General features: G+C 47.0%; 1 protein-coding gene across 2 annotated transcripts; it reads left to right on the forward strand.

Moving 5' to 3' along the window:
• Positions 1–10: 10 nt before the first annotated feature.
• On the forward strand, positions 11–21,315 carry zfyve26 (zinc finger, FYVE domain containing 26). Of its 2 annotated transcripts, none has more exons than XM_070978494.1 (43): positions 11–72; positions 647–932; positions 1,020–1,095; positions 1,369–1,455; positions 1,652–1,801; positions 2,145–2,484; positions 3,109–3,233; positions 3,370–3,534; positions 3,645–3,733; positions 3,827–3,978; positions 4,088–4,312; positions 4,561–5,163; positions 5,304–5,468; positions 5,720–5,871; positions 6,064–6,307; positions 6,448–6,711; positions 6,804–6,923; positions 7,074–7,244; positions 7,443–7,676; positions 7,980–8,085; positions 8,276–9,123; positions 9,242–9,441; positions 9,548–9,652; positions 9,793–9,915; positions 10,040–10,216; positions 10,811–11,060; positions 11,502–11,600; positions 11,744–11,931; positions 12,117–12,253; positions 12,587–12,615; positions 12,752–12,891; positions 12,978–13,198; positions 14,114–14,261; positions 14,658–14,867; positions 15,764–15,979; positions 16,437–16,634; positions 17,114–17,194; positions 17,280–17,407; positions 17,550–17,724; positions 18,299–18,358; positions 18,972–19,154; positions 19,270–19,320; positions 19,603–21,315. In XM_070978494.1, exons 2-43 carry the CDS (start codon positions 742–744, stop codon positions 19,813–19,815), a joined length of 7,839 nt encoding a protein of 2,612 aa, XP_070834595.1. In that variant the 5' UTR covers positions 11–72; positions 647–741; the 3' UTR covers positions 19,816–21,315. The 2 variants fall into 2 exon arrangements, with proteins under 2 accessions (XP_070834595.1, XP_070834596.1); XM_070978495.1 differs by having other exon boundaries at positions 12,755–12,891.
• Positions 21,316–21,549: the final 234 nt, after the last annotated feature.

Raw genomic sequence — 21,549 nt, forward strand, 5'->3', positions numbered from 1 at the left:
GGTCAAGAGAAAGCAGTAGCAAAGAGTGAATATAAACCTCAGTTTTGGGGGGAAAACAGCGGAAAGAAATGAGTAAGTAGCTTAAGTGAATACTCGCTAACTTCTAACCGCTTTGTACTACTCGTCTGCTAGCTGTTACGGAAGTTAGCTAACTTAATGTTTCTGCTACAGCCAGTCAGCAACATTTTTTTAGCTAATGCTAACGCTAACAGTGACATAAGGGGACGCTAGCTGTCACATCCGAGAGGAGACAAACGGTGAAGATGGAAACAAGAATTCCTAAAAGCGTATTTTAAGGCGCCTTTAGTGTCACAGACTGAACGCAGCAGCAACCGATCCATGTTTGTTTCTCAGCTTGCCTGGTTTGTTTGCACAGGCAATTAAAGGTACAGATGATTGACTTAACTTGTGCATAACATTTCTGATCTTATGAGATAAATTAAAGCCTCTAAAACTCAAAGACTTTATAGACTTTAAAGACAAACTAGAACCTTCCACCTGAGAGTATTTAAAATCCATTTAAACTCGTTAGAGATCAATGTCTCTCTGCTAAAGGTGTGAATTTAAGCAAGAAGTGAGGAACTGGAAATGTCTGGTTCACTTTAAGCTTATATGTCGAAACTCAGCCGGCTCCTTTCTGTTTCAGGTGACAAACGCTCAAGCATCCTTGGCTGCTGGAAGTAAAGATGCCGCTCTGCAGGCGTGACCGCTGAGCAGAGGAGCGTCACGGTGAAAGTGGCCATGCATCCCTTCGGCCGTGAGTCTGAGACCTCCCTCCAGGACCTGTTCGGGTACTTCAAGAGGTGCCTGCAGCATGGAGAGTGGGAGCTGGCCAGTGCTTGTGTGCCACAGCTGGTCAACTCAACGGGAGGACTTTCAGAAAACCTACGACACATAATCAAAGCTATTGTCTGCCGTCCTTACAAGTTGAAGTGAGTCACGCAGCTGCATGTTCACAAGATGTTAAGTTTTTCCTTGTGTGAAGTCTAACTTAAATCTATTGTGTGATTACTTTGTAGATGGGAGTCTTTGGGCAGTCCACACAAACTTGCTTGGTTTTGGCTTCAGGTTTTGGAGAAGTGGACGGAAGAGCAGGTAATATTTACTCTATTGTCTTTATTTGACATACTCCCAAACTGCATGTCTAGTCTTGTCAACCTCATGCAGTATCCTGACATTTGAGACAATCTTTGTTTGTGTTCATTTCCAAAAGACAGATCTTTGTTGGAAGTAGAAAGATCATCTCAAAAGCTGCACTGTGCCCTTTCAAAAAGCAGACATTGTGTTGTGAAATGGGGTGAAAAGGCAGCTGAAACACCACCAACAGTGTGACTCGTTAACTCTGCTCTTGTTTGCTCTCCTCTTCAGGTTCCTCCCCACATCAGGAGAGAGCTGGAGTTCCTGCTGCTCCTGGAGGAACTGGGGTCAGAGGGCATACCCGAGACGGCTCTCAAGGTTATTATTATTTTGGCTTTTGTCTGTAAGCTAACATACAGTTAATAATGAAGTAGCATAAACAAGATAATGTTTGCACAGTGTTATCTTCACACAGGCCACGTGTGCTCAAATTAACTTGATTTGTTCTTCTTTTACCATTTGACATGATTCTAGACAGAGTTTAGGATGATTTAGATAAATTATCTCCCAGCAGGATCTGCACCAGGCCTTCATGGACACGCAGTCTGAGCAGAAGGCTGCAGACGCTTCAAGGACAACAGACGCTGCTGTTGAGACTTGCCTGCGAACCTTGCTGGAGAAAAAGAAGCCCAGACTCGCCCAGTCTTTAGCACACTTCTTACAGGTAGAGTCAAACATATTATCACAATAAAGCAGCACAAAGTGATGAGAAAATATATAAAGTACTATACAAAAATTTGATCCACCTGTATGTGTGAACATCAGTATAAAACTAATGGCTATGGCATCTGAAATCGTCTGAATATATATTATTTTCTGCCATGTTTGAATATAAAAAAGATAATGTATAAAATAGTATGTCATATGATATCTGCAATTCTCAGAGGTCCATGCTTAAAAATGCTCCTAAGGTTCATATTTTTTATAATTGTGCAATAAGAAACAAACATTTACTCATTTTAAAACAACAGCGTGCTCCATTTTCTTTATTTCCCCACCTTCGGCAGCACCAGCCGTGCAAGGAGGACCACACTCTGCAGCACACATTCATCCAGCACCTGATGAAGAGGCTGGGGAGACCGGAGAGGAGGCAGGAGAAGGTGGAGGAGTGGGTGGAGGAGGTATACGCGGTGCTGTCTGTGATGCCGTGGAGCTCTGGCAGAAGCAGCGGGCAGCTGGAGGCGCTGTGTGAGGCCCTGTGGGCAGCCAGAGACGGGCCCCTGAGAGAGGAGAGGATCCTGAGCTCGCTGCTTCGCCCGCGGTGCCACGCGCTCGTCTCTGTTTACTGCTCCACCGCTTTGAGGCTGCAGAGGGATCATCTGCTGAGGAGCGCGCCCGACACACGAGGTAGACTGAGCGTGTTCAGCTCTGATCACATCTGATCATCTCAGTCAGTTCCTCCTCTGAGCTGTTTAAGTGCCAGTTTGAGATTTGGTCGTCTTTGCTTTTAAAGAGCAAACGTCACAACTCCTTTTCCTCATTTAATCACACTTCTGCTTCTGTGGCTTCACATGTGACAGGCAGCTGCTCTCGTGTTAACGTCTGCAGAGATTTTCTGTTTCTTACATTTTTATTTCATTCTAAAAGTTAACTTGCACTTACGGTTTAAATTAGCTGATAATGTTGTATTACAGTGGTGATTAATGGGTGGTTGATAGCACTTATTCCTTATTCCAGCCCAGTGTATTTTACTAATGACACAGACCAAACCTATATCAATGGCAAATGCAAAAGACACAGTAATACAATGTTTGAGTCTCTAAGAGGCAACAATGGGAGCGTTTTGTGCTGAAATACCTTTCCTTGCATTGCCTTGCATTCCTTTGCAATACTGCATGAATTCACTCACATAGCTTTCTGTATGACATCTACCTGACTTTCAACACCTTTTGTGCTCCAGTGCAGCACAAACTAAAAGCATGGCCTGTTGTGGATGTCAGACTCATTGCCTTGTTTTCACTGTTTTCTCAGCGGACCTTCCCGAAGCAGAGAAGCTGGCCCTCAGTTTATGTTGCCACAAGGATCGTCCATCCATTTGGAAGACCATTTATTTTGAGTGCCTTAGTAGTGGAAAGCACTTCCTCGAGCAGGTCTTGGTAAGAGAAGCAGGGCCATTGGAACTGTAGGAGTAATGTGTGTGGACAGTCTGTCTCAGCAGCGTTGTGCCACATCCTGATGGTCACCACATGGTCAATAATTCAATAATGTAATAAGATTGATTCCTTCCTGTAGGTTACTGCACTCGATCTGATTAAACACGAGGAGTTTTCTCAGCTGAGAGACTTACTGAAGTTGGAGTTCCAGCCCTTGTCCCGCCTGCTGCTGCTGCTGGGGTGGACTCAGTGTCGCGGCCTGAGCTCGGCTCAAACGCTGCTCAGCGTCCTTCACCGAGAGCAGGTCAGAACTGAGGTCGTGCAGCTGTCCAGACGTCCGCATGCGCCTCCTGTTCCGCAGCTGTTTAAGTGTTAGCGTTTGGTTTGCTGATGTAGCCTTTACCCTCTTTTCAGGCACCAGCCAATGACTCTGTTCTGCAGGAGTTCGCCAGTCTTTTATCCTCTCAGCTTGGAATACTTGAATGGTGTAAAAACAACAACCCGTAAGCGTTTGTTTTTTCTTTCTGACTTGCATTTAACTCCGTCTTTCTCATTATTTATTTCTGATTTGAACTTCTCTTGTTCTGGTTCTTCAGAGGGATTTCCATGGAGGCATTGCTGGCACAGCTTCACTCTCTGGACAACCACTCTGCTCTCTACATTCTGCACTCCCTGACGCCTTTGGCTCAGTTTGAAGAGCGCAAGATCCTGGATCTGCTGCAGCAACTGCCAAATTCACCTGGAACAGGTCGGCACCTTCATCATCCCCTCTCTCATTGTTTGCCTGTTAGAGTCTGAAATGAACTTTGAGGTTAATTACCAAAAGAATAATGTGCTTTTTTTGTTCTTCCCCGCAGGAGACACTGAGGCCATCAGTGCTCTCAGTCCTGGTGTGCAGAGGAACATAGTTCTGTTTCAGGGGTTCTGTGCCATGAAGTATGCCATCTATGCTCTCTGTGTCAATGCACATAAGTACTCAGATTGCACTGAGTGTGAGTCCATGCAGCAGCAGCAGCAACAACATCAGCAGCAGCCCAGTGAAGAGGAAATGGACCAAAACCAGACCTCAGCTTCCTCAGAAGGTACGAAGGCTGATGTTCTCTGCAATGAAGCTTTAGATTGATGACAGATGATAGAAACGTTTCCTGTCTGCTAATTTTAGCTGATTAGAATCTCAAATGACCCATTTTGACATTTGGGTAGCATTAAAAACACCCTAAATGTCATTCCTTTAGTCTGACATGGTAACATAGTCAGATTATATGTGATCACATGGTGCTGAATCGTACTCTGACCCTGTTCTTCTCTGCTTGTTTGGTGTGTTTTCCAGGTCTCCATTTCCTGTTCCAGAGCTACCTGTCGGAGTGCCAGCTGTACCTGGAGGCCGTGCCCGCCATGTTCCGCCTGGAGCTCCTGGAGAACATCTTCTCCCTCCTCTTCCTGTCCACCGCTGACTTTGCCCCGCAGATCCAAAAAGACACCCCGACGACAAGCAGTGCCACTCAGGCAGAGTGTTTATCAGGCATAAGAAGTACAAAGGTGGAATTGGAAGCAAAAGCGCAGACGGATGAGATCGAGTTTAGCAGGAAAGAGAACCAGAAGCGGCATTCAAGTTCCTCCACGGCAGCCCACCGCAGCCACCTGGACCTGGGACACTTCATCCAGGGCTGCAGGGGGTTTCTGGTCGATGTTACGGCCATGAGGGGTTTTCTGAAGCTGCTGAAAGAAGGGTTGGAGGGCATCTGTGTGGTGGGCCAGCAGGAGGGACAGGAGGCGGGCAGAGCGTTGCTTCAAGAGGCCGAGGCGGCGCAGAGCCTCGGCTGCTCGGTGACGGCGGAGACGTTCGGGGCTCGGCTGCAGAGGCTGTCCAAACGCACTGCAGAGGCTCAGTGGAGGCTGCAGATCATCACCAGCAATCAGGGCAGTGGAAGCGGTGAGAGGGACGAGCTTAGAATAATTCTTTAGCTTTTACTTTTATTTCCTACTTTTGCTTTCTGGTTTACCTTTTCTGCAAAGGAAAATCAAGCACAACTAAAAATCTCTTCTTCATATCGGCCCCAAATTCATTCGCAGGTTCAGAAAGTCCTCTCCAGATGTCGGCCGTCAGCTGTCCCATCACTTCTGTGCCACGCAGCAAGAGCTCGAGCCTGAGGAGAAGGAAGAGACCAGGGAGACATCCTCCAGAGAGACAGACCTCCGTGGAGAAACACAATGGAGAAGTTAGCACGAGCGCATCAGGTAAGACATAAACAGCCCGTCCTTTGACGCAGACGATGCTTTCATTTGGTCTGAGTTAAATCTGCCTTTTTGTTTTCCACCAGCTAATATTTGTCTTGGATAATACAAAAATACAGTGTGAGGAGTGTGTTTCTGTATGTGTGCTTTCATCTTCCCAAAGAAAAGTTTAGCACCGCGGGATTCGTGTTTTTAGGGGCAGTGAACTGAAGACAAAGTGTTTTTGTGGATGTGATTTATTTGCTCTTCGTCAGACGGTGGAGGAGGGCCAGCGGCAGCATGTGTGGAACTGGAAGTGTGTCCATGCGGAGGTCCTCATAGCTGGCTGGTCCCTGCGATGTTGTCCCCTCCTGAGTCTCTGCTCATGTCCTGCATCCGCCGAGGGAACTTCATGGAGGCACATCAGGTCTGGACCCAAAAACCTGCTCATGTCTTTGCAAAAACTCATCTTTAGCACCTTAAAAGTTAGTGTCGTAGTTCAGCTACTACTGTTACCTCAAGTGATTTGATATCACTACCACTAATAACACATTAATTGCAATGCCTACAACCAATAACATTACTGCTGCTTCTAATTCTGGTTTCTTGGCCTCTGCAGGTCTCTCTGGTGTTCGATCTGGAGGCGTCCACCTGTTGTGGTGAGCTGGTGTTCATGGAGCGCTACAAAGAAGTCCTGGTGGAGTTGGGACGGGTGGAACAGAAGATGGAGAGCCAGTCTATGTCTTCATCCTCCTCCTCCTCAGAGGGTTTGGGTACAGCGGCCGTGGTGGGCGCGGGGCGGAGTCGGCTGGGCAGCAGCGGGCGATCAACCCTGCAGGCCATCGGCAGTGCTGCTGCTGCAGGTTCGCCATCTTTTCTTCCATTAAAGCACCTGTTTAAGCCCTGTTCAAAGCCCTGTTTCAGTGCACTTTAAACCCAGTTGTAGCTGCATATAACCTCATGTATAACTCAGGCTCTGACTTGTGTGTCTGTGTCCCTTCAGGCGTGGCTTTCTACTCCATCTCAGACATCGCAGACCGCCTCCTCAGCACCCCCGCTCACCCGATGCCCTCCCTGGAGGAAGGCTACTGGCTGAGCTGCTGCACCTCCGACCCCTCTGGCGTCGTCTACTCGCTCGTGGAGGAGCTCAGCCCAGCTGCCATGGCCGCCTTCGACCTGGCCTGCTGCCACTGTCAGCTCTGGAAGACGTCCCGACAGCTGCTGGACACAGCAGAGCGCCGTCTCCACAGCAGCATGGAGGCTCGAGGTCTAGAGCCTGAATTTAATTCTGTGTTTCTTTGCAGCTCTGCAAAGATTCTAATTTTGATTTTCATCTTCACTCCCTGTGTGCCTCCTCAGGAGTCAGAGTTGACCCTAAGGTTCCCCACTCTGAGGGGATCTGTGGATTTCCTATGGTATTACAACAGATCAGCAAGATCCTGAATCATTCTGCCACTAACAAGGGCTCTGTCAAAACAGGTGAATAAAAACACCAGTGGGTCCTTTCATGCTTCACAATGTTTACATGACCTGCAGATGCAAAATAACTTTTCTGACAGAGATTTAATATGAAAAATGATCCAAATGTACTGAAAAGTTTCTTTGTGTATGATTCCCTCTTATTTGCAGAAGCTGTCGGGGACGACCAGGTGTTTGCCAGCCCGTTTGGTTGCTGCATCCAGGAAGTGCTCCTGTGTTGCCACCCAAGACTGAGCGAAGAGTGCGTCTCTGCTCGGCTCAGTCTGGCTCAGCGTTTGGAGACCACCCTGCACGTCTTGACTGCTGCTACAGACGGCTCAGGTCAGCACAGTAACCGCAGCTGTTCGGGTATAATAGAGTTTACACTGACTTTGTTTTGGAAGTCAAATTTCCTACATGTTGAAACTATGCTAGGGAGCTACATGTTGTGGAGCTCTGTCGCTTGTTTCCCAGGAACCTGCAGTGTTTTTAGCTTTCTATGAGAAAGTCTGCATGTTGGATGATCGCTTTCGTTTGCAGAGGGCAGTGTGGGCAGCGCTCTTCTGGCGCTCTTGGTCGAACAGGCCAGCCTGAAGCAGTCGGAGCTGGACGCTCACCCTGTGCGCTCCAGCATGAAGCAGCTGCTTCGTTCCCTGGACCAGCTTTGCCCCTTCGAGCCAGACGGAGATCTCGCCAGACCGGATTATGTTCGCAGTTTCCTCGACTACGTCAACACACTCGCGTCCGTGTTAGTGCGCAGCCTTGGTTCAGAAGGTAAAAGCATTAGTTGTTGAGGAGAGATGATGGGAAAGAGTTGCTGATCTAGATTCTTCTGCCTGATTCATTTGACAGACATCTTCTTGCTACCTTTAAACCTCACTGTCTCCCTCATAGCGTCTTGCTCTCACTTCCCTCACCTACATTATCCCAGCTGGTTTTTGAATCAGATCAGCAGGCTCTTCATAAGCTCACTTTACTGCAACCATTCTGCCCAGATAATGACCATCCCAGGGGCCATCAGTGACTCTTCTTCTTCCTGTTTTTGTCCTGTTTTGTCTCTCTTCCTGTTTCTCTCAGACCAGGGCAGTGATGTGAAGCTTGGGAATCCACTGCTGGTGTTGCTACAAGCCCCTTTTCAGCTTCTGTCTCACCTGCTGTTTGACAGACAGGTGTCTCCTGACAGGTACACACAGTGGTTAAACATAAGTCTGTAGTTTACACGTTATGTTATTTCTCACAAGGTTACCTGAGCTGCAGCTCTGAGCCTCACAGCCGGTGTACTGTAGAGACGGTCTTACACAGCGCAGTAATAACTTACCAAGTTTCAAAAACGTGGTGGATCGAACCCTCTGAGTGTCCTGTTTCATCTCCAGGGTGCTGTCCTTGCTGCAGCAGGAGGGTCTCCACCTGAGCGTCCCGCAGGTCATTGTCCAGCGATGCTGTGAGTCTCTGCCTGTGTGGACCTCCTGTCCAGGTGACGGAGGAGACTCCAGTCAGGCCAGGAAAGACGACGGCGTGTTCGGAGTCGCCAGCCTGTCTGCCCTGCTCCAACAGCACGCTCAGGAGCACATGCCAGCTCTGGGAATCACAGAACCTCAGTCTGATGCGAGCTCTGACTCCGAGGCCTCGGTGGAGGACCACTCTGCCACACCCACCAACCTCTCCACCTCTCCCACCTCATCTCCACCTCATTCATCCTCCTCCTCCTCCTCAAACTCTTTTCTCCTCACACCGTCGGCCCTGTCTTTCCTAAAGTCTCGCTCCCCTTTGCTGGCCACGCTGGCATGTCTGAGCGCCAGCAAAGGAGAAACCGCCCGGACGCAGTCCTCCGGATGGTCTGGCTATTTCCGTAGCGGCCGTAAAGAGGTCGTCCTCGATGGAGAGCAGATTTCTCGGGAAGCAGATAACCTCCTGAAGGAGTTTCCTATTCTCCGGGCTTACCTGCACACCATGGCTGAACCGGTTCTGGGCGCCCTGCTGAGCGAGGGAGAGGAAGGCTCTGCTGGACTCGGGGCGGTCGTTTGCGGGAAACCCCTCGTCAGTCTGCTGCTGTCTGGGCCTCAAGAAAGAGTCGCCCAGGCTGTGGCTGCTGAGGCCTTCCAGAAGGCTCTGTCCTCCAGAGACCTGGGCCAGGCCCTCCGTCTGCTGGAGCTGTACGGGCGAGGCTGCAGCCAGGAGGGGGCGCTAAGAGACCGTTTGCTAGCCTGCGCCGCTTTAGAGGGTAAATATATTTTAACTGCAGTGGAGGCTCATTCCTCAACAGAACATATGTTGAATGTAGCACTGACTTCACAGCTGTTTTATTTGTGTTTGCTGTTCGTCTGGTTTTCTGCCTTCAGGTGGAGCTGAAGGTATAGGTCAGCTGTTCCGCGTTCAGGACGCTAACCTGCGAGCCCGTGTTGCCCTCCAGGCTCTGGAGCGCTGGCCTCTGTCAGCCTCTCTGGAGCTGCTCGAGTTCTGCCTCAATGACCCGAGCACAGAGACCTCGCTGAGAGGAAACTTAGAGCTCAAGAAGAAGGAGCTGGACATATATCACTGGGTAACTCTCAGAGCTGAAGTGTGCATACTCCAGCAAAGCGGCCGTGCAAGCCTTCAAATGTTGTACATGAACGTACTCAGGAAATATGTTTCTTCTCTTCTCACAGATGTTGAGTTTGCATCCCCCGTTGCCCTGGGCTACCTGGCAGGAGCTGAGGACCGAGTCTCAGACAAACTCTGAGTCCATGTTATCTATGATGCTGGAGGCAAAAGTAGGTACCTCACACCTGCAGCAGGTGACAGTCTCTCATTGTAAAAAGGACGGCAAATGAACAGCAAATATTGCCCCAGTTTGGCAAACACCTTAATCTCCAAAATACCCAATTATTTGTAAGATTCTTCTTTTTTGCAGGAGTTCGCTCTCTGTGCACAGTGGATCGAGCTCTATCCTGTGTCTGACCAGCTGAGACTGCAGCTAACCACCGAGCATTTGCTTCATCTGCTGGAGAAGGGACAGACAGATGAGGCTTTCCAGGTCAGGACCACTCAGCTTCTGGTTAACTTTAGACTGAAATTAAGCTTCTTCAGAAGTGATTTTCTCAATCATTGCTACGACTACTGAGGAGTTTTTTTTCTCTCTCTCTAATCTTTTTGTTTAGTTACTTGAAGGCCTCACAGATTTTGTGGTCGGCCTCAACGTTTGTGAGCGCGCTCTGGACCGACGCCCCGGATTGGCTGCCTGTCACTTCCTGGCCGATTACCTCACTCTGCATTTCCAGAGGCAGGTGTCTCCGGCACGCCGACGACACATCCACGCCCTCCATCTGGGCTCTAAGGTTTGTGAATGTAAAGAAGTGCTCTGATGCACTTTTCAGTAGTATTCAGAGAAACAGTTAGTACTCCATTTGAACCTGTCTGATTCAGTTTCTTGAAAATTCTGTGGGAAATTTTGTTCCTCTTTAGTCTTTACATCGTGTTTTACTAAAGTTCACCCAGAGTTCACTGATACTGGTCACCCTCTTCGAGGAACTGTAATTTCTCAACACTGGCTGTTTTTATCTTCAGGACTCGCTTACATTCTTTTGTTGCAGCTTAGTCACACACCTAATCTTGCATGTTTCTGGGAGCACCGGCTTGTGAAAGATAGCTTTGCAACTTCTCAGTTGTCTGAAGTTTCATTCAGGTCATGGTTATCAAAGGAGGGTTGAATCCAGGGCAGCTGGACCTGAAACCTGGATCAACAGCCAAGTCCAGTTGCCCTAGATTTAGCCCTCTCTGGGTAACTTCTCATTTCTCACAGTTTTCAGTGAATAGCCGGATCAGACTGCCTTTTTCAATAGTGATGTAGGATTCAAATTATTGTTAGCCATGAATGGATCTGGTTAAACATGATGGTTTTATTATATCATGGCGTTTGCTTTGCCCCCCAGGTGTTGCTGACTCTGCCCCCAGCTGCCAGGCAGGACTATTTCCCCCTGCTGTCGGAGCCCCTGCTGATGCTCGAGCAGCTGTTGATGAACCTGAAGGTGGACTGGGCGGACGTGGCGGTGCGAACCCTGCGGAGCCTCCTGGTTGGCCAGGAGGCCGGCTTCGGTGCCGAGGACATCGATAAGCTTCTGGCAGACTATGCCTGCAAGGCCCTCGACTTCTCCTGTGCCCCCAGAGAGAGGTCTCGATCTGGTGAGCGCTCAGTGCACGCTGTATGGTGACAATCACCGACACAAACGGTGTGTAGGGCCGGGAGAAACACGTGTGCAGCACAGATTATGAAAGCTGGCATTGAGCGCTTGATCAGATTCCTTGTTTTGTTTTCTTATTGTTTGATGAGATACCAGTCCCAGTATTTGAGAAGTCATATTAACTCATATTAACATTCCTTTTCCGTTTTGGTGTGAGCGTATTGAAGTTTTTGAAATGGTAGCCCTAAAGCTGGAACATGTACAGCACTGACACATAACAGAGACTAAATCACACACACTGGCACACACTGAAAGGACTTTGTTGCCCTCAGGCAGGCGGAGCGATTGTTTGAAGATTTGTGTTTGATTTACAGTCAAATAAAATCCTGTCTAAACAACACACCATAAAGAGGAACTTGTGCATGAACTGCTGATTTTTCAGACTCTGTGATCAGCCTCCAGGATGCTCTGATGCAATGTCCTGCTCAGGACACCTCCTCCCTGTCGTCCAGTCGAATGGAATCTCCGTCAGCCTCTACAGGTGAGCACGTCTCAGGAATCGTGTGACACACACATTGATCCTCCAATGGGAATTTAGTGTTAAGTGTACGGCTAGTGATTGAAATTCTTGGTTGGACATTTATTCTTTCTGTTTCTGATCATTTCCTCTTTGTTTGATGACAGGCAGCACTCCCACACACACCCCCTCCTCCAACAGCACGGACAGGGAGAGGGATCGAAGCTCAGCGGGGAGGAAGCGCCGCTCACCCGCCAAGTTCCAGCCTCCAGACCAACCCCCAGCCCGCAAAGACTGGGTCCCTGACACCCAGCAGCACGTGTGCATGGTCTGCCGGCGTGAGAGGTTCACAATGGTGAGTTTTACCTTAAAATAGCAGTCTTGTTCCTGTATGTACTACATACCAAAGAAACACAGACTTGCAAAAGGAAAGTATTATGAGAGTAACATGACAAAGAAACTGGTTGTCAGAAAATGAATATTTGTGTTTTCTCAGTCAATGACAGTTATTTGTCCTTTGCTGTTTTTCTCTGCTTGTAGTTCAACAGACGGCATCATTGCCGGAGATGCGGCCGCCTGGTTTGTCACGCGTGTTCAGAGCATAAGATGCCTGTGGAGGGCTGCCCAGGAGAAGAAGTCAGAGTCTGTGACCAGTGTTACGCCTACTTTCACCCAGAGTAAGACCCTGTAGATTCAAGCACAGCAAGCCTCATTCGTCATTAAAATAAAGCAACACAGGTGATGTGCTCAGGTGTGATACTCTGGACAGACCAAGGTTTCCTGTAGTCATGCAAAGTGTTGAATATCGTAGCATTCAGAGTCACATAATCTAGAAAAGACACAAAAATCCAGCATGATTTCTAATGAAGCATTCAGAGCATGTGAGAGGCAGTTATCAGTTACTGTATATGAGCACCTACCAGGAATAAAAGCATGTGGATAGATGGCAAATCAGATACGCTACTGTGTTTTGAAATGTATTTGTGTTGTTTTCTTTTTCCTGTGTGCAGTTCTGATGATGAGCTGGAACCAGCTGAAGGTAAATTAAATACCATTATATGTTATTGTCATATTTATCCCTAAAAGCAGGATTTAGGATCCTGATGCATGCATTCTGAAAAAGCTGTCTTAAATCAGTAACAAGGCTATAATGAAGAGCTTTCACTTTCCTTGAGCAGTGGCCGGGAGCCCCGTGGTCACAGAAGAAGCTTTCGATGGGATGCTGCACCTGCCTGAAGTGGTCCAACGACAGATCCAGCTCAGCACAAACCCTGCAGAGAACCAGCTGCTGAGGAGCGAGTTCTACTACGAGCAGGTCTGGATTTGAGCTTCTGTCCTAACACAGGCGACCGCCCGATCAATCCCGTAAGACTAATCGTGGTCTTTTGCTCACACCTCCAGGCCCCCAGTGCGTACCTCTGCGTGGCGGTCTTGTCTCTGCACAGTGACCAGACAGCCTGCGGTCATCAGCTCATCAGCCACTGCCGCTCTCTGTCCCGTAAGCTGACCAACCCCGAGGTGGACGCCTGCCTCCTCACTGACATCATGCGGCAGCTGCTGTTCAGCGCTAAGCTGATGTTCGTTAAGGTTGGCCGCAGCCAGGATCTCGCCTTATGTGACAGGTACGATGTGACCTGACAGGTGAACGTGATGGAAGCAGTTTGTAACATTTGTTCGTGTTTTTAAGGACGTTAAATTAGATGTGTCAGTAATCCAGAGGCCATTTTGATGTGTGTCAGTAGGAAAAGCAGAAGAATTCCACATACGTGTCTTTAGTTGCTCCTGTCCCAACTTGTTTGAAATGTGCTGCTGCATCAGATTCAGATAAGCAGGTATTTACAAAAATCAATGAAGCTGATGAGCTCAAACATTTAATATATCGTCTTCATGCTGTTTTCAATTGAGTGTATGTCAAAAATGATCAGCAAGTTATCACATTCTGTTTTATTTATGGTTTACGCAGCGTCACTACTTGTTGGAGCTCACTGGATCACTTGAATAGAACATGTGTTATTAATAACACATGTGCTTTTTGTACGATCACATGTCAAATGTCTGCTGTGCAATGGGCCTATTATTAGCCACGAGTGGGCAGAAACACTCCCGAGACAAGATGACAGGCACACATCACTCACACTTTATCGCCTTACAGAGCAGTATATTAGGAAACAGCCGTGTTCTTATACATCCAGTAGATACAGAGCAGCATTATCATCACATAGGCGTTTTGGGCGAAATGACCATTATTCACTGGCCTTTGAGCTTTGATTTGGTCTCCACCAGCTCAGAAAAACATGCAGCTCTTTTGGCTGCTAAACTCACCAGATGAGTCGAATTCACCAAACTGGAAAAGCTGAGGTCGCATCAGATGAGCTGTCAACCACAGGAAGTCTGCTGAAGTGGCTTCCAGCAGATCTAAACCTTCTGATAGTCGTTACATGCTCCTGTGTGTCACTACTTACACACACTGTTGCAGGAAGTCTCTTCATCCGACTCACAGTTGTGCTCCCTCTTTTATTTATTCTCTGTTTCCACAGTTATATCAGCAAAGTGGACGTGCTTAAAATTCTAGTGACGGCCAATTACAAATATGTTCCCTCTCTGGACGACATTCTGGAGACTTCTGCTGTCACACGCCTCCGTAACCAGCTGCTGGAAGCCGAGCACTACCAGCTGGCAGTTGAGGTGAGGCAGTTGATGGTTTATTAGTTTGCATTCTGGGCAGGTGAACACTTGCATCATAAGCAATCAAGCAATAATAAGTGACAAGTACTGTGGTCACACACCCAATGTTATGTGACGCCTTTACAATCAGGCCTCTGTTTCATAAGTAATGCTACTTGCACCTCTGATGTGCAGTGGATACAAATCTGTTGTATAGTAGCTGCCAAGAATTGTAAAAGCTTGGTTCTGACATGTCACATCTCACATGTCATAAGCCAAACCTTTGTTATTAACATCACATTTTGATATGCCAGGCATAATTTATTAGCAGGTAGATGACTCTACTCTGGGCTATTAAAGGGAAATATTTGAAATCTAATCCAATTGTTGCTGGTTGTTTGGCGGCTATTTCTATAGGTGTCTACCAAGAGTGGCCTGGACCCTGGCGGCGTGTGGCAGGCGTGGGGGATGGCATCTCTCAAGGCAGGGAAGCTTACAGGGGCGAGGGAGAAGTTCGCCCGCTGCCTGAAGGCTCCAGTGGACCGTAACCAGCTCAACCTGGGTCCCTTACTGCTGCAGGATGTTGTCCAGCACCTGGAGACCAACGTGCAGCCCACTCTTAACACGGTAAGAGGACACATCACAGTGCAAGTTTTATTCTTAACTTAAAGCAACCAGCGCCACTGCTGCAGTGGTGAGTGTGTTACACTGAGTACGACACTGTGAACAAGTTAGACATATCCGAAATCTAACCAACATCAGCCACATCATCGTTCCCAAACGCTGATATAAAACCAAATTAGCATTTTAACACATGCTTATTGTCTTTTTGTGCAGCTATCAACCAAAACTGTTATGACTAGACTGGAATTTCCTCAAAATTATGTGCTGTACCCTGTTAGTGGTGCAAGACAGGTGTAGTACAGTAGGTGCAGATGTCACATTGAAAGACACACACGCACAACAACTGCAACCTACACATGTTTCATGTTTCATTTCTAACGCAGTGAACTACTTTTCCACCTGGGAGGGCAGAAGAAAGTCCACATCCTTCTTAAAAAATTGCTATAAAATACTTATTTTATTGTCCGTTTATGAATCTACTTTCTGCTGTACATGTTGTAACGGCACAGTAGAGGTCAGGTCTGAGTCACACTGTACAGAATGTGCAAAACCCCCCCCCCCACCCCCGCTCTGGTACATGACACCTCTGGAATCTCTCGCATATTGTTTGATGTCAGGAGTTCGTGGCTGCGTCTTGAGGCATGTGAGCACTCGCACCAGCGTGCGTGGTTTCTATTGGACAGGATAATGTGGGAGTTTCCAGTCTGTGAAGTGTGTGTGGTTCTGTACTCTTCAGGAACTGGTGCTAGTGGTGCAGTGGCAGTCAAACCTCCCCATCATGTGCTTAGGCTAAAAGGCACCCCTGCAGTAACATTTATGTTATATAACGTACAGAATGAATGGCATGACGTGCACATATCATCCCTGACCTTCCCTGCTGTCCTGCGTGTCTGTTTCAGTCTTATGGGGAGGACATCTTGGCGTCTCTGCGGGAGCTGGAGGACGCCTTGTCCGAGGCCGCTCCTGTGGATCGTCCGGAGGGTCAGACACCGAGCAGCAACCTCCACCAGGAGTGTCTCTACTACCTGAACACATACGGCACTCACCTGGCTCTGATCAGCTTCCACATGCGTCATGACTGCATGACGGAGGCCCTCACGTACCTCCTCAACAAGGTTTCGAATCAGTTTGAGCATGTTTTTTCATCATTTAATTTAACTGGACAAGTCAGAACCTTAAATGGCAGCAGGTGTGTTACTAAAAATAGAAATCTCAGTCCTCTTTTGTGGTGTCGTTTGTCTGGAGTCAGATATGATTTGACACCCCTCTGCTGCCAAGATATCAAATGCGGCAGCATGTCAGGTTATCCAAACTCTGTCCAGTAACAAGGTCAGGGTTCATTTGGAATTGGACAAAGTGCCAACAATGTGCACTTCAGGACCAGTTTGCCACACAGACACACGCTGCAGGTTTATCAAACCCTTAAAAGAGCTGTGCAAGTCGCATTGTATTGAGTCTGTCACTCATGACAAACAGGATAAAGTTCTTCTTAGACAAACATTTAAGTGTGATCTCATTTCTCTGCATCACCTCTGAGTTTGTCGTGTGTTTTTCTGCTTGATGGTGGCTCAGGAGTGCCCAGATGAGGTGTTTCTAGAGGGCGTGCTGCAGCCCAGCCTGGAGCGCGGGCGTCTGGGCACACTGCAGGGGATACTGGAAAAGCTTGACCCCGGCCTGGAATCATGCAGCCGCTACCTCATCGCCTCCTGCCAGTTCCTGCAGCGGCGGGGATACTTCAACACTCTCTACCAGCTGCAGCAGTTCATGATGGTCAGAGTCTTTCATCTGTTTCCTATTATAAGATTTATTCTAAGCATTTTAGTTTTTGATTATCATTTGAAAGCAGAAAGAAAGAGTTTCATGGCTTCATTAAAATACCACAAATCAAAGGTACAAACTGACCATTAGCACACAAATTAGCATCTTTTTCCATTAAGATGTAGATGTGCCAAAAGGGGGGTCCTCATGGCCCAGTGGTTAATGTGTGTACAATTACAGATTAAAGATGAAACACATTTTTTTCCTATGAATCCTTAATCTGAAAAATATCTTAGGCCTAAAGAGGTAAAACTATTCAATATTTTGCAGGAGAAAAGCAAAGATGTGAGAAAAATGAGCCATTTGGTTGAGCAAAGTTTTGTTTTTTCTTTTTTTCCCTACCATCACAACCCATTAGATTCATGTTATTTTTACATATTATCAAATAATAAGTTTTTCGTAACATGCAGTAATGCTCTTTACCTGTACAGGATCATGTGCGTGCAGCGATGACCTGCATCCGGTTCTTCACACATGGAGCCAGTTCGTACCTTCAGCTGGGGGAACAGCAGGTATGTCTCAAAGCTTTCGAATAAATTTCCCTGCTCAGATGTGAAAGTTGACCCTGCCCTTGACCTTAAACTTGACCTCGCACAGCGCTGGCTGGTCAGAGCCAAAGAGCACCTGAGGACTTACCTGCAGGAGCAGCAAGGCCGGGGTGCTGGGAGGAGAAAGTCTCAGGTCAACTCATTCAGGAAGATGATGTCGTCCAGTGACGTGTCCAGGTTATTTAACATTTCCTCATTTCAATGAACGGGATAGAAATAAACATCCACATTTGCGTTCCATCTTCTGGCTTCATGTTTACATGTTTGCTACCTGTCAGATAGACTGAAGTGTGGACCCCTCCCGTCTTATTTCCACCAGGCACATGAACACGATCGAGCTCCAGCTGGAGGTGACCCGTTTCCTCCACCGCTGCGAGACTGCAGCCTCCTCCAAGGCTCCACAGAGCAGCACACCTTCCTCCAAGTCCCCTGCCTCCAGCTCGCCACCCACACTGTTTGGAGGAAGCCCCATGAAAGTTGAGGTTGCCTGCAAGGTGAGGTTCTGGTTGTGATTATCCAAGTACTTAACGCCCGGTGCTTAGAGATGTATAATCCGCTTAAGATGGATTGAGTTTGGTAAAATGGGCCGCCGCCTCACTGCTGACTGGATTCATGTGTTAAAACCCGGCTTTAGAGATGTGCCTCCTGTATGTCAAAGGTTTAAAAAACATCTTTTGCACTTGTACTCTAGCACTGAACATGCTTTTAGGTGTTTGTTGAATAAGGATACACTCCCAAAATTCTTACTCTACTTTGTATGAATGCACTTATTTTAAGTCGCTTTGGGAAAAAGCATCTGCCAAGTGAAGAATGAAATGCAGTTTCATAGTTTTGAGGCCTTAGAGTCAGATTTTTTTACCAGTTATGCAACTGAAGGAGTTAAAAAATGGTCCATAAAAATCCTAATAACATTGCTGAATATGCTCAAGAGGAACTCATTAAGATATATGTGTAATTGTGACATATGTGTAATTAATGTAAAATATGAAAAACCTAATGATGGAAGTGAGAACATTCTGTAACATGAGATTAGTAAAATTATGTCTTTAAATTTGCTAATTTTTGCAGGTGATGCTCGGAGGGAAAAACATAGAGGAGGGTTTTGGCATTGCATATAGAGTCATACAGGTATGTTGATCCTCTGCAAACATTATATTATTCACCATATTTCCTTTACACGCACAAAGTTTATCAGTTCTTCCTTCCTCGTGACAAATTCCCTCACCTCATTTATACCTCCTGTTAAAATTTAATCTGTGTCCGGATACTTTATCTGCGTAGTAAATGATCCGATCTAACCTTTGCATGCACACCTGGTATTTGTGATGCACTCTCATTGTCCCCATTGATATCAGATCTGATGTCCTAGAAGATCACCTCTAAGTTCTGAACACTGTGAGATAGACTACCTGCAGATTTACACCTGCAGTAACGGCTTTCAGATACTGATTCCACCTTAACTCCAGGTGGAAATGAGATCTGACACAAAAAGAGCACAAACTTATCCTCCTGTCCGGATCTAATGTGCAGTCAGTGATTCCATTTTATAATCTTGATTTAGACTAAAAACAGGAAGATTAAGCCTACATTAACTGATTAACCCACGGTACAAAAATACAGCACAGCAATAACAAGAATCAGACACACTGAGGACACACAGTCAAGCAAAGTCAAGTGAGTTTTATTTGCACTGCCCAGAATCGCAGATGAGTTTCTCATTCTCCCCGTCCTCCTGCCTCAGGACTTCCAGCTGGAGGCCCAGGCGGTGTACGTGCGGGCCGGCCAAAGGCTCGTCCGGCAGAGGCAGTATGGAGCCGTGCGGCAGCTGCTCAAATGCGTGGGTGAATCGGGCACTGCCACCAAAAACGACTGCGACGCCCTCATCCTCAGCTGCGTCTCCGTCGCAGATAAGTGCCCAGCCGACGTGAGTGGCACAAAACGTTTGAAGATAGACGAGAATGAGACATTTAGTGGAATGTTATCACAAGTCATGACTTGGCTCCGTGTTGTCTGTCCCTGTTGTCCTTGATCTGACTTAGGCCAAGGAGCTGGAGGGTCTGATTCTGGAGACCAAGAGCACAGAAAGCAAGGTAAAACTGGCCTCAATGGGCCTTTTTATTCTGCTCTGCCTTCTCTGTCATTGCTTTGCTTTGCCTGGGGCTGTTTTTCTAAATACAGAAATCAGTTACTCTGTCCTCAGCCGGCTATTTCCTCTTATTTTCCCGCTTACTCATGACATCACTGTGTTTTCATGTGACGCCTGTTCTTCTCACGTGGCCGTGGTTTGACCTTCATCTCTGACATCAACGTTTGTAGACCCTCAGAAAGAAAAGCTCATTGATAGTCCCATCACATCACCCTTCTGTCCGCAGATCAAAGCCTACCTGCTGTGCAGTAAACTGCGACCGGCGTACCTGCAGGCGGTGAAGCTGGAGCCGAGCCGGGCCGGCCCGTTGGTGCAGGACGTCCTTCAGGCCGCCGAGGGAGCGCAGGATTCAGTGATGCAGAACATCTGCCGCCAGTGGCTGTCCGAGCATCACGGCAAGACACCCCAGCAGCGCCAGGGCCGACCCAACGCCAGGTAAAGGTGTGGCCGGCGTAACGAAGGATTACACTTAAAGAGTTGAGCCGCAAATAGGAGGATTCAGGGTTTCTGATGTAACACAGGTCTAGAGAGATGAAGGAGCGGTAAGCTTCCAGAGGAGGAGCAGCTGTTGCACACATTACATTTTGTGCTGCAGCTGCAGATTATTTAAAGATAAATTATATGAATTTCTATTTCAGAGAAAACTAGAAACCCTGACGATCACTTTTTCTGTTCGTGCGGCCTGTGAACTCACTAATCACCACCGTGCTTTATTTCCACTCCCGAAATAATTAGCTGAGAGGGAAAAATGTCGCCGGACAACTATGACATAACAAGATTTCCAAACAGATTCTACATCCTATCAGCATATCTTTAACTGAGTGTTTGACTGAGATTAATCTCCTACCTCAACCAAAAGGGAAAATATCTTAAACTGACTGGAAGGCTTCTGACAACGTGTTGCTTTTTTCATTTCTGTGTCCGTGGGTGAAAACGATTTTTACTCAGACGTAAATGTATCGAGGCGTCCTCCGATGTTCAATCCTTGAATCCAAGAATCTTGTTCTTGTTGTTCTGCCGCAGCTGTTTACCTGTTTTACCTGATATTGTATAGCACATTTCATGGCCAGCTTTCAGGGTATATTCCCTTTTGGTCAGGGAAATTAATATGGAGCAGAATCTAAAGTATTTAAGGGCATTAAAGGTGTTGAGAAATTTACAGGAAACATGAAGGTTTTGGGTTGGATGCAGAAAGGGACCCACTTCAAGTTAAATGAATTATCCAGAAAATCACCTCTCCAGTCGTTGGCTTTGTCTCTAGTTCTCGTGTCTCGTCTTGTGTCTCCTGTTTTGTTGAAGTGTCACTAACTTTAAATCACTTTGCTCTCACGGGAGACTTGACCAACGTCTGTCTGAACTGTGTAAATCCGCAAAGATTAACTCACGCAGATAATCAGTCAAATAATGTGTAAAAAGGGACTTTTGCCATAGTTTTCTTTTGATATGTGATTTTGCCTATTTTGTTGCACAAGCTTAAACGCTGGCCAAAACCAGATGACAGTACAATGATGTTGTTACCATAAAACACATTTTAGGTCACTTACATGACAATCACTTGTGTTGCTGAAGCTGCCTTTTCAAGGATACTAGAATACTGTGCTGTCCCTTTGTCTCTGCTGCACTCGTCTGAAGACAGACTCACAGGTCTTCCTGTGACAGTGAGCGCTGATGGGCAGGAGACGGAAAGACGACATTTGACACGCACGCGTACGACATTCTTGCACTCTAATCCTCCTTAACTTGGACTGTTGTCTCATCACTGCCGCACTTTATACTTAGTGAGTTTAAAACAATAAACTTCTTTTGGTAAAAATTGTAAAATATGTAATACAGTAACTGCTTCGATGAGGCAGGGACTGACGACTTGTAATGACTTGAAATGTAATTGATTTCTCATCCCCTGTACAATAAAAAGAAACCGAAATTAAAAAAACAAAACAAAAACAAAAATATGGACTGTTGAGCTTCATGCAAATTGATACCACTTGTATGTCTGCACGTTATATGAAGCTATTGTACCCGCAGGCTAACCTAGCTTAGCATAAGGACTGGAAACGGGGCCACAGTTAGCCTGGCTAACTTCAGATTTTGTTACCTTTGGACAGAGCCGGTCTTAGCAGTCTTTATGCTAAGCTAACTGGCTGCTAGCCTTAGCTTCATACTGTATTTGAAC

Source organism: Chaetodon trifascialis, chromosome 14 (assembly GCF_039877785.1).
Source record: "Chaetodon trifascialis isolate fChaTrf1 chromosome 14, fChaTrf1.hap1, whole genome shotgun sequence".
Lineage (NCBI taxonomy): Eukaryota > Metazoa > Chordata > Actinopteri > Chaetodontiformes > Chaetodontidae > Chaetodon > Chaetodon trifascialis.

What these genes read in the sequence shown, in the direction of transcription:
- zfyve26 (XM_070978494.1), top strand. Translation starts at nt 742, where the DNA reads ATGCATCCCTTCGGCCGTGAGTCTGAGACCTCCCTCCAGGACCTGTTC. An exon ending in TGCCGTCCTTACAAGTTGAA is followed by an intron (nt 933 to 1,019) that starts GTGAGTCACGCA and finishes ATTACTTTGTAG; the next exon opens with ATGGGAGTCTTTGGGCAGTC. An exon ending in AAGTTGAGGTTGCCTGCAAG is followed by an intron (nt 17,725 to 18,298) that starts GTGAGGTTCTGG and finishes TAATTTTTGCAG; the next exon opens with GTGATGCTCGGAGGGAAAAA.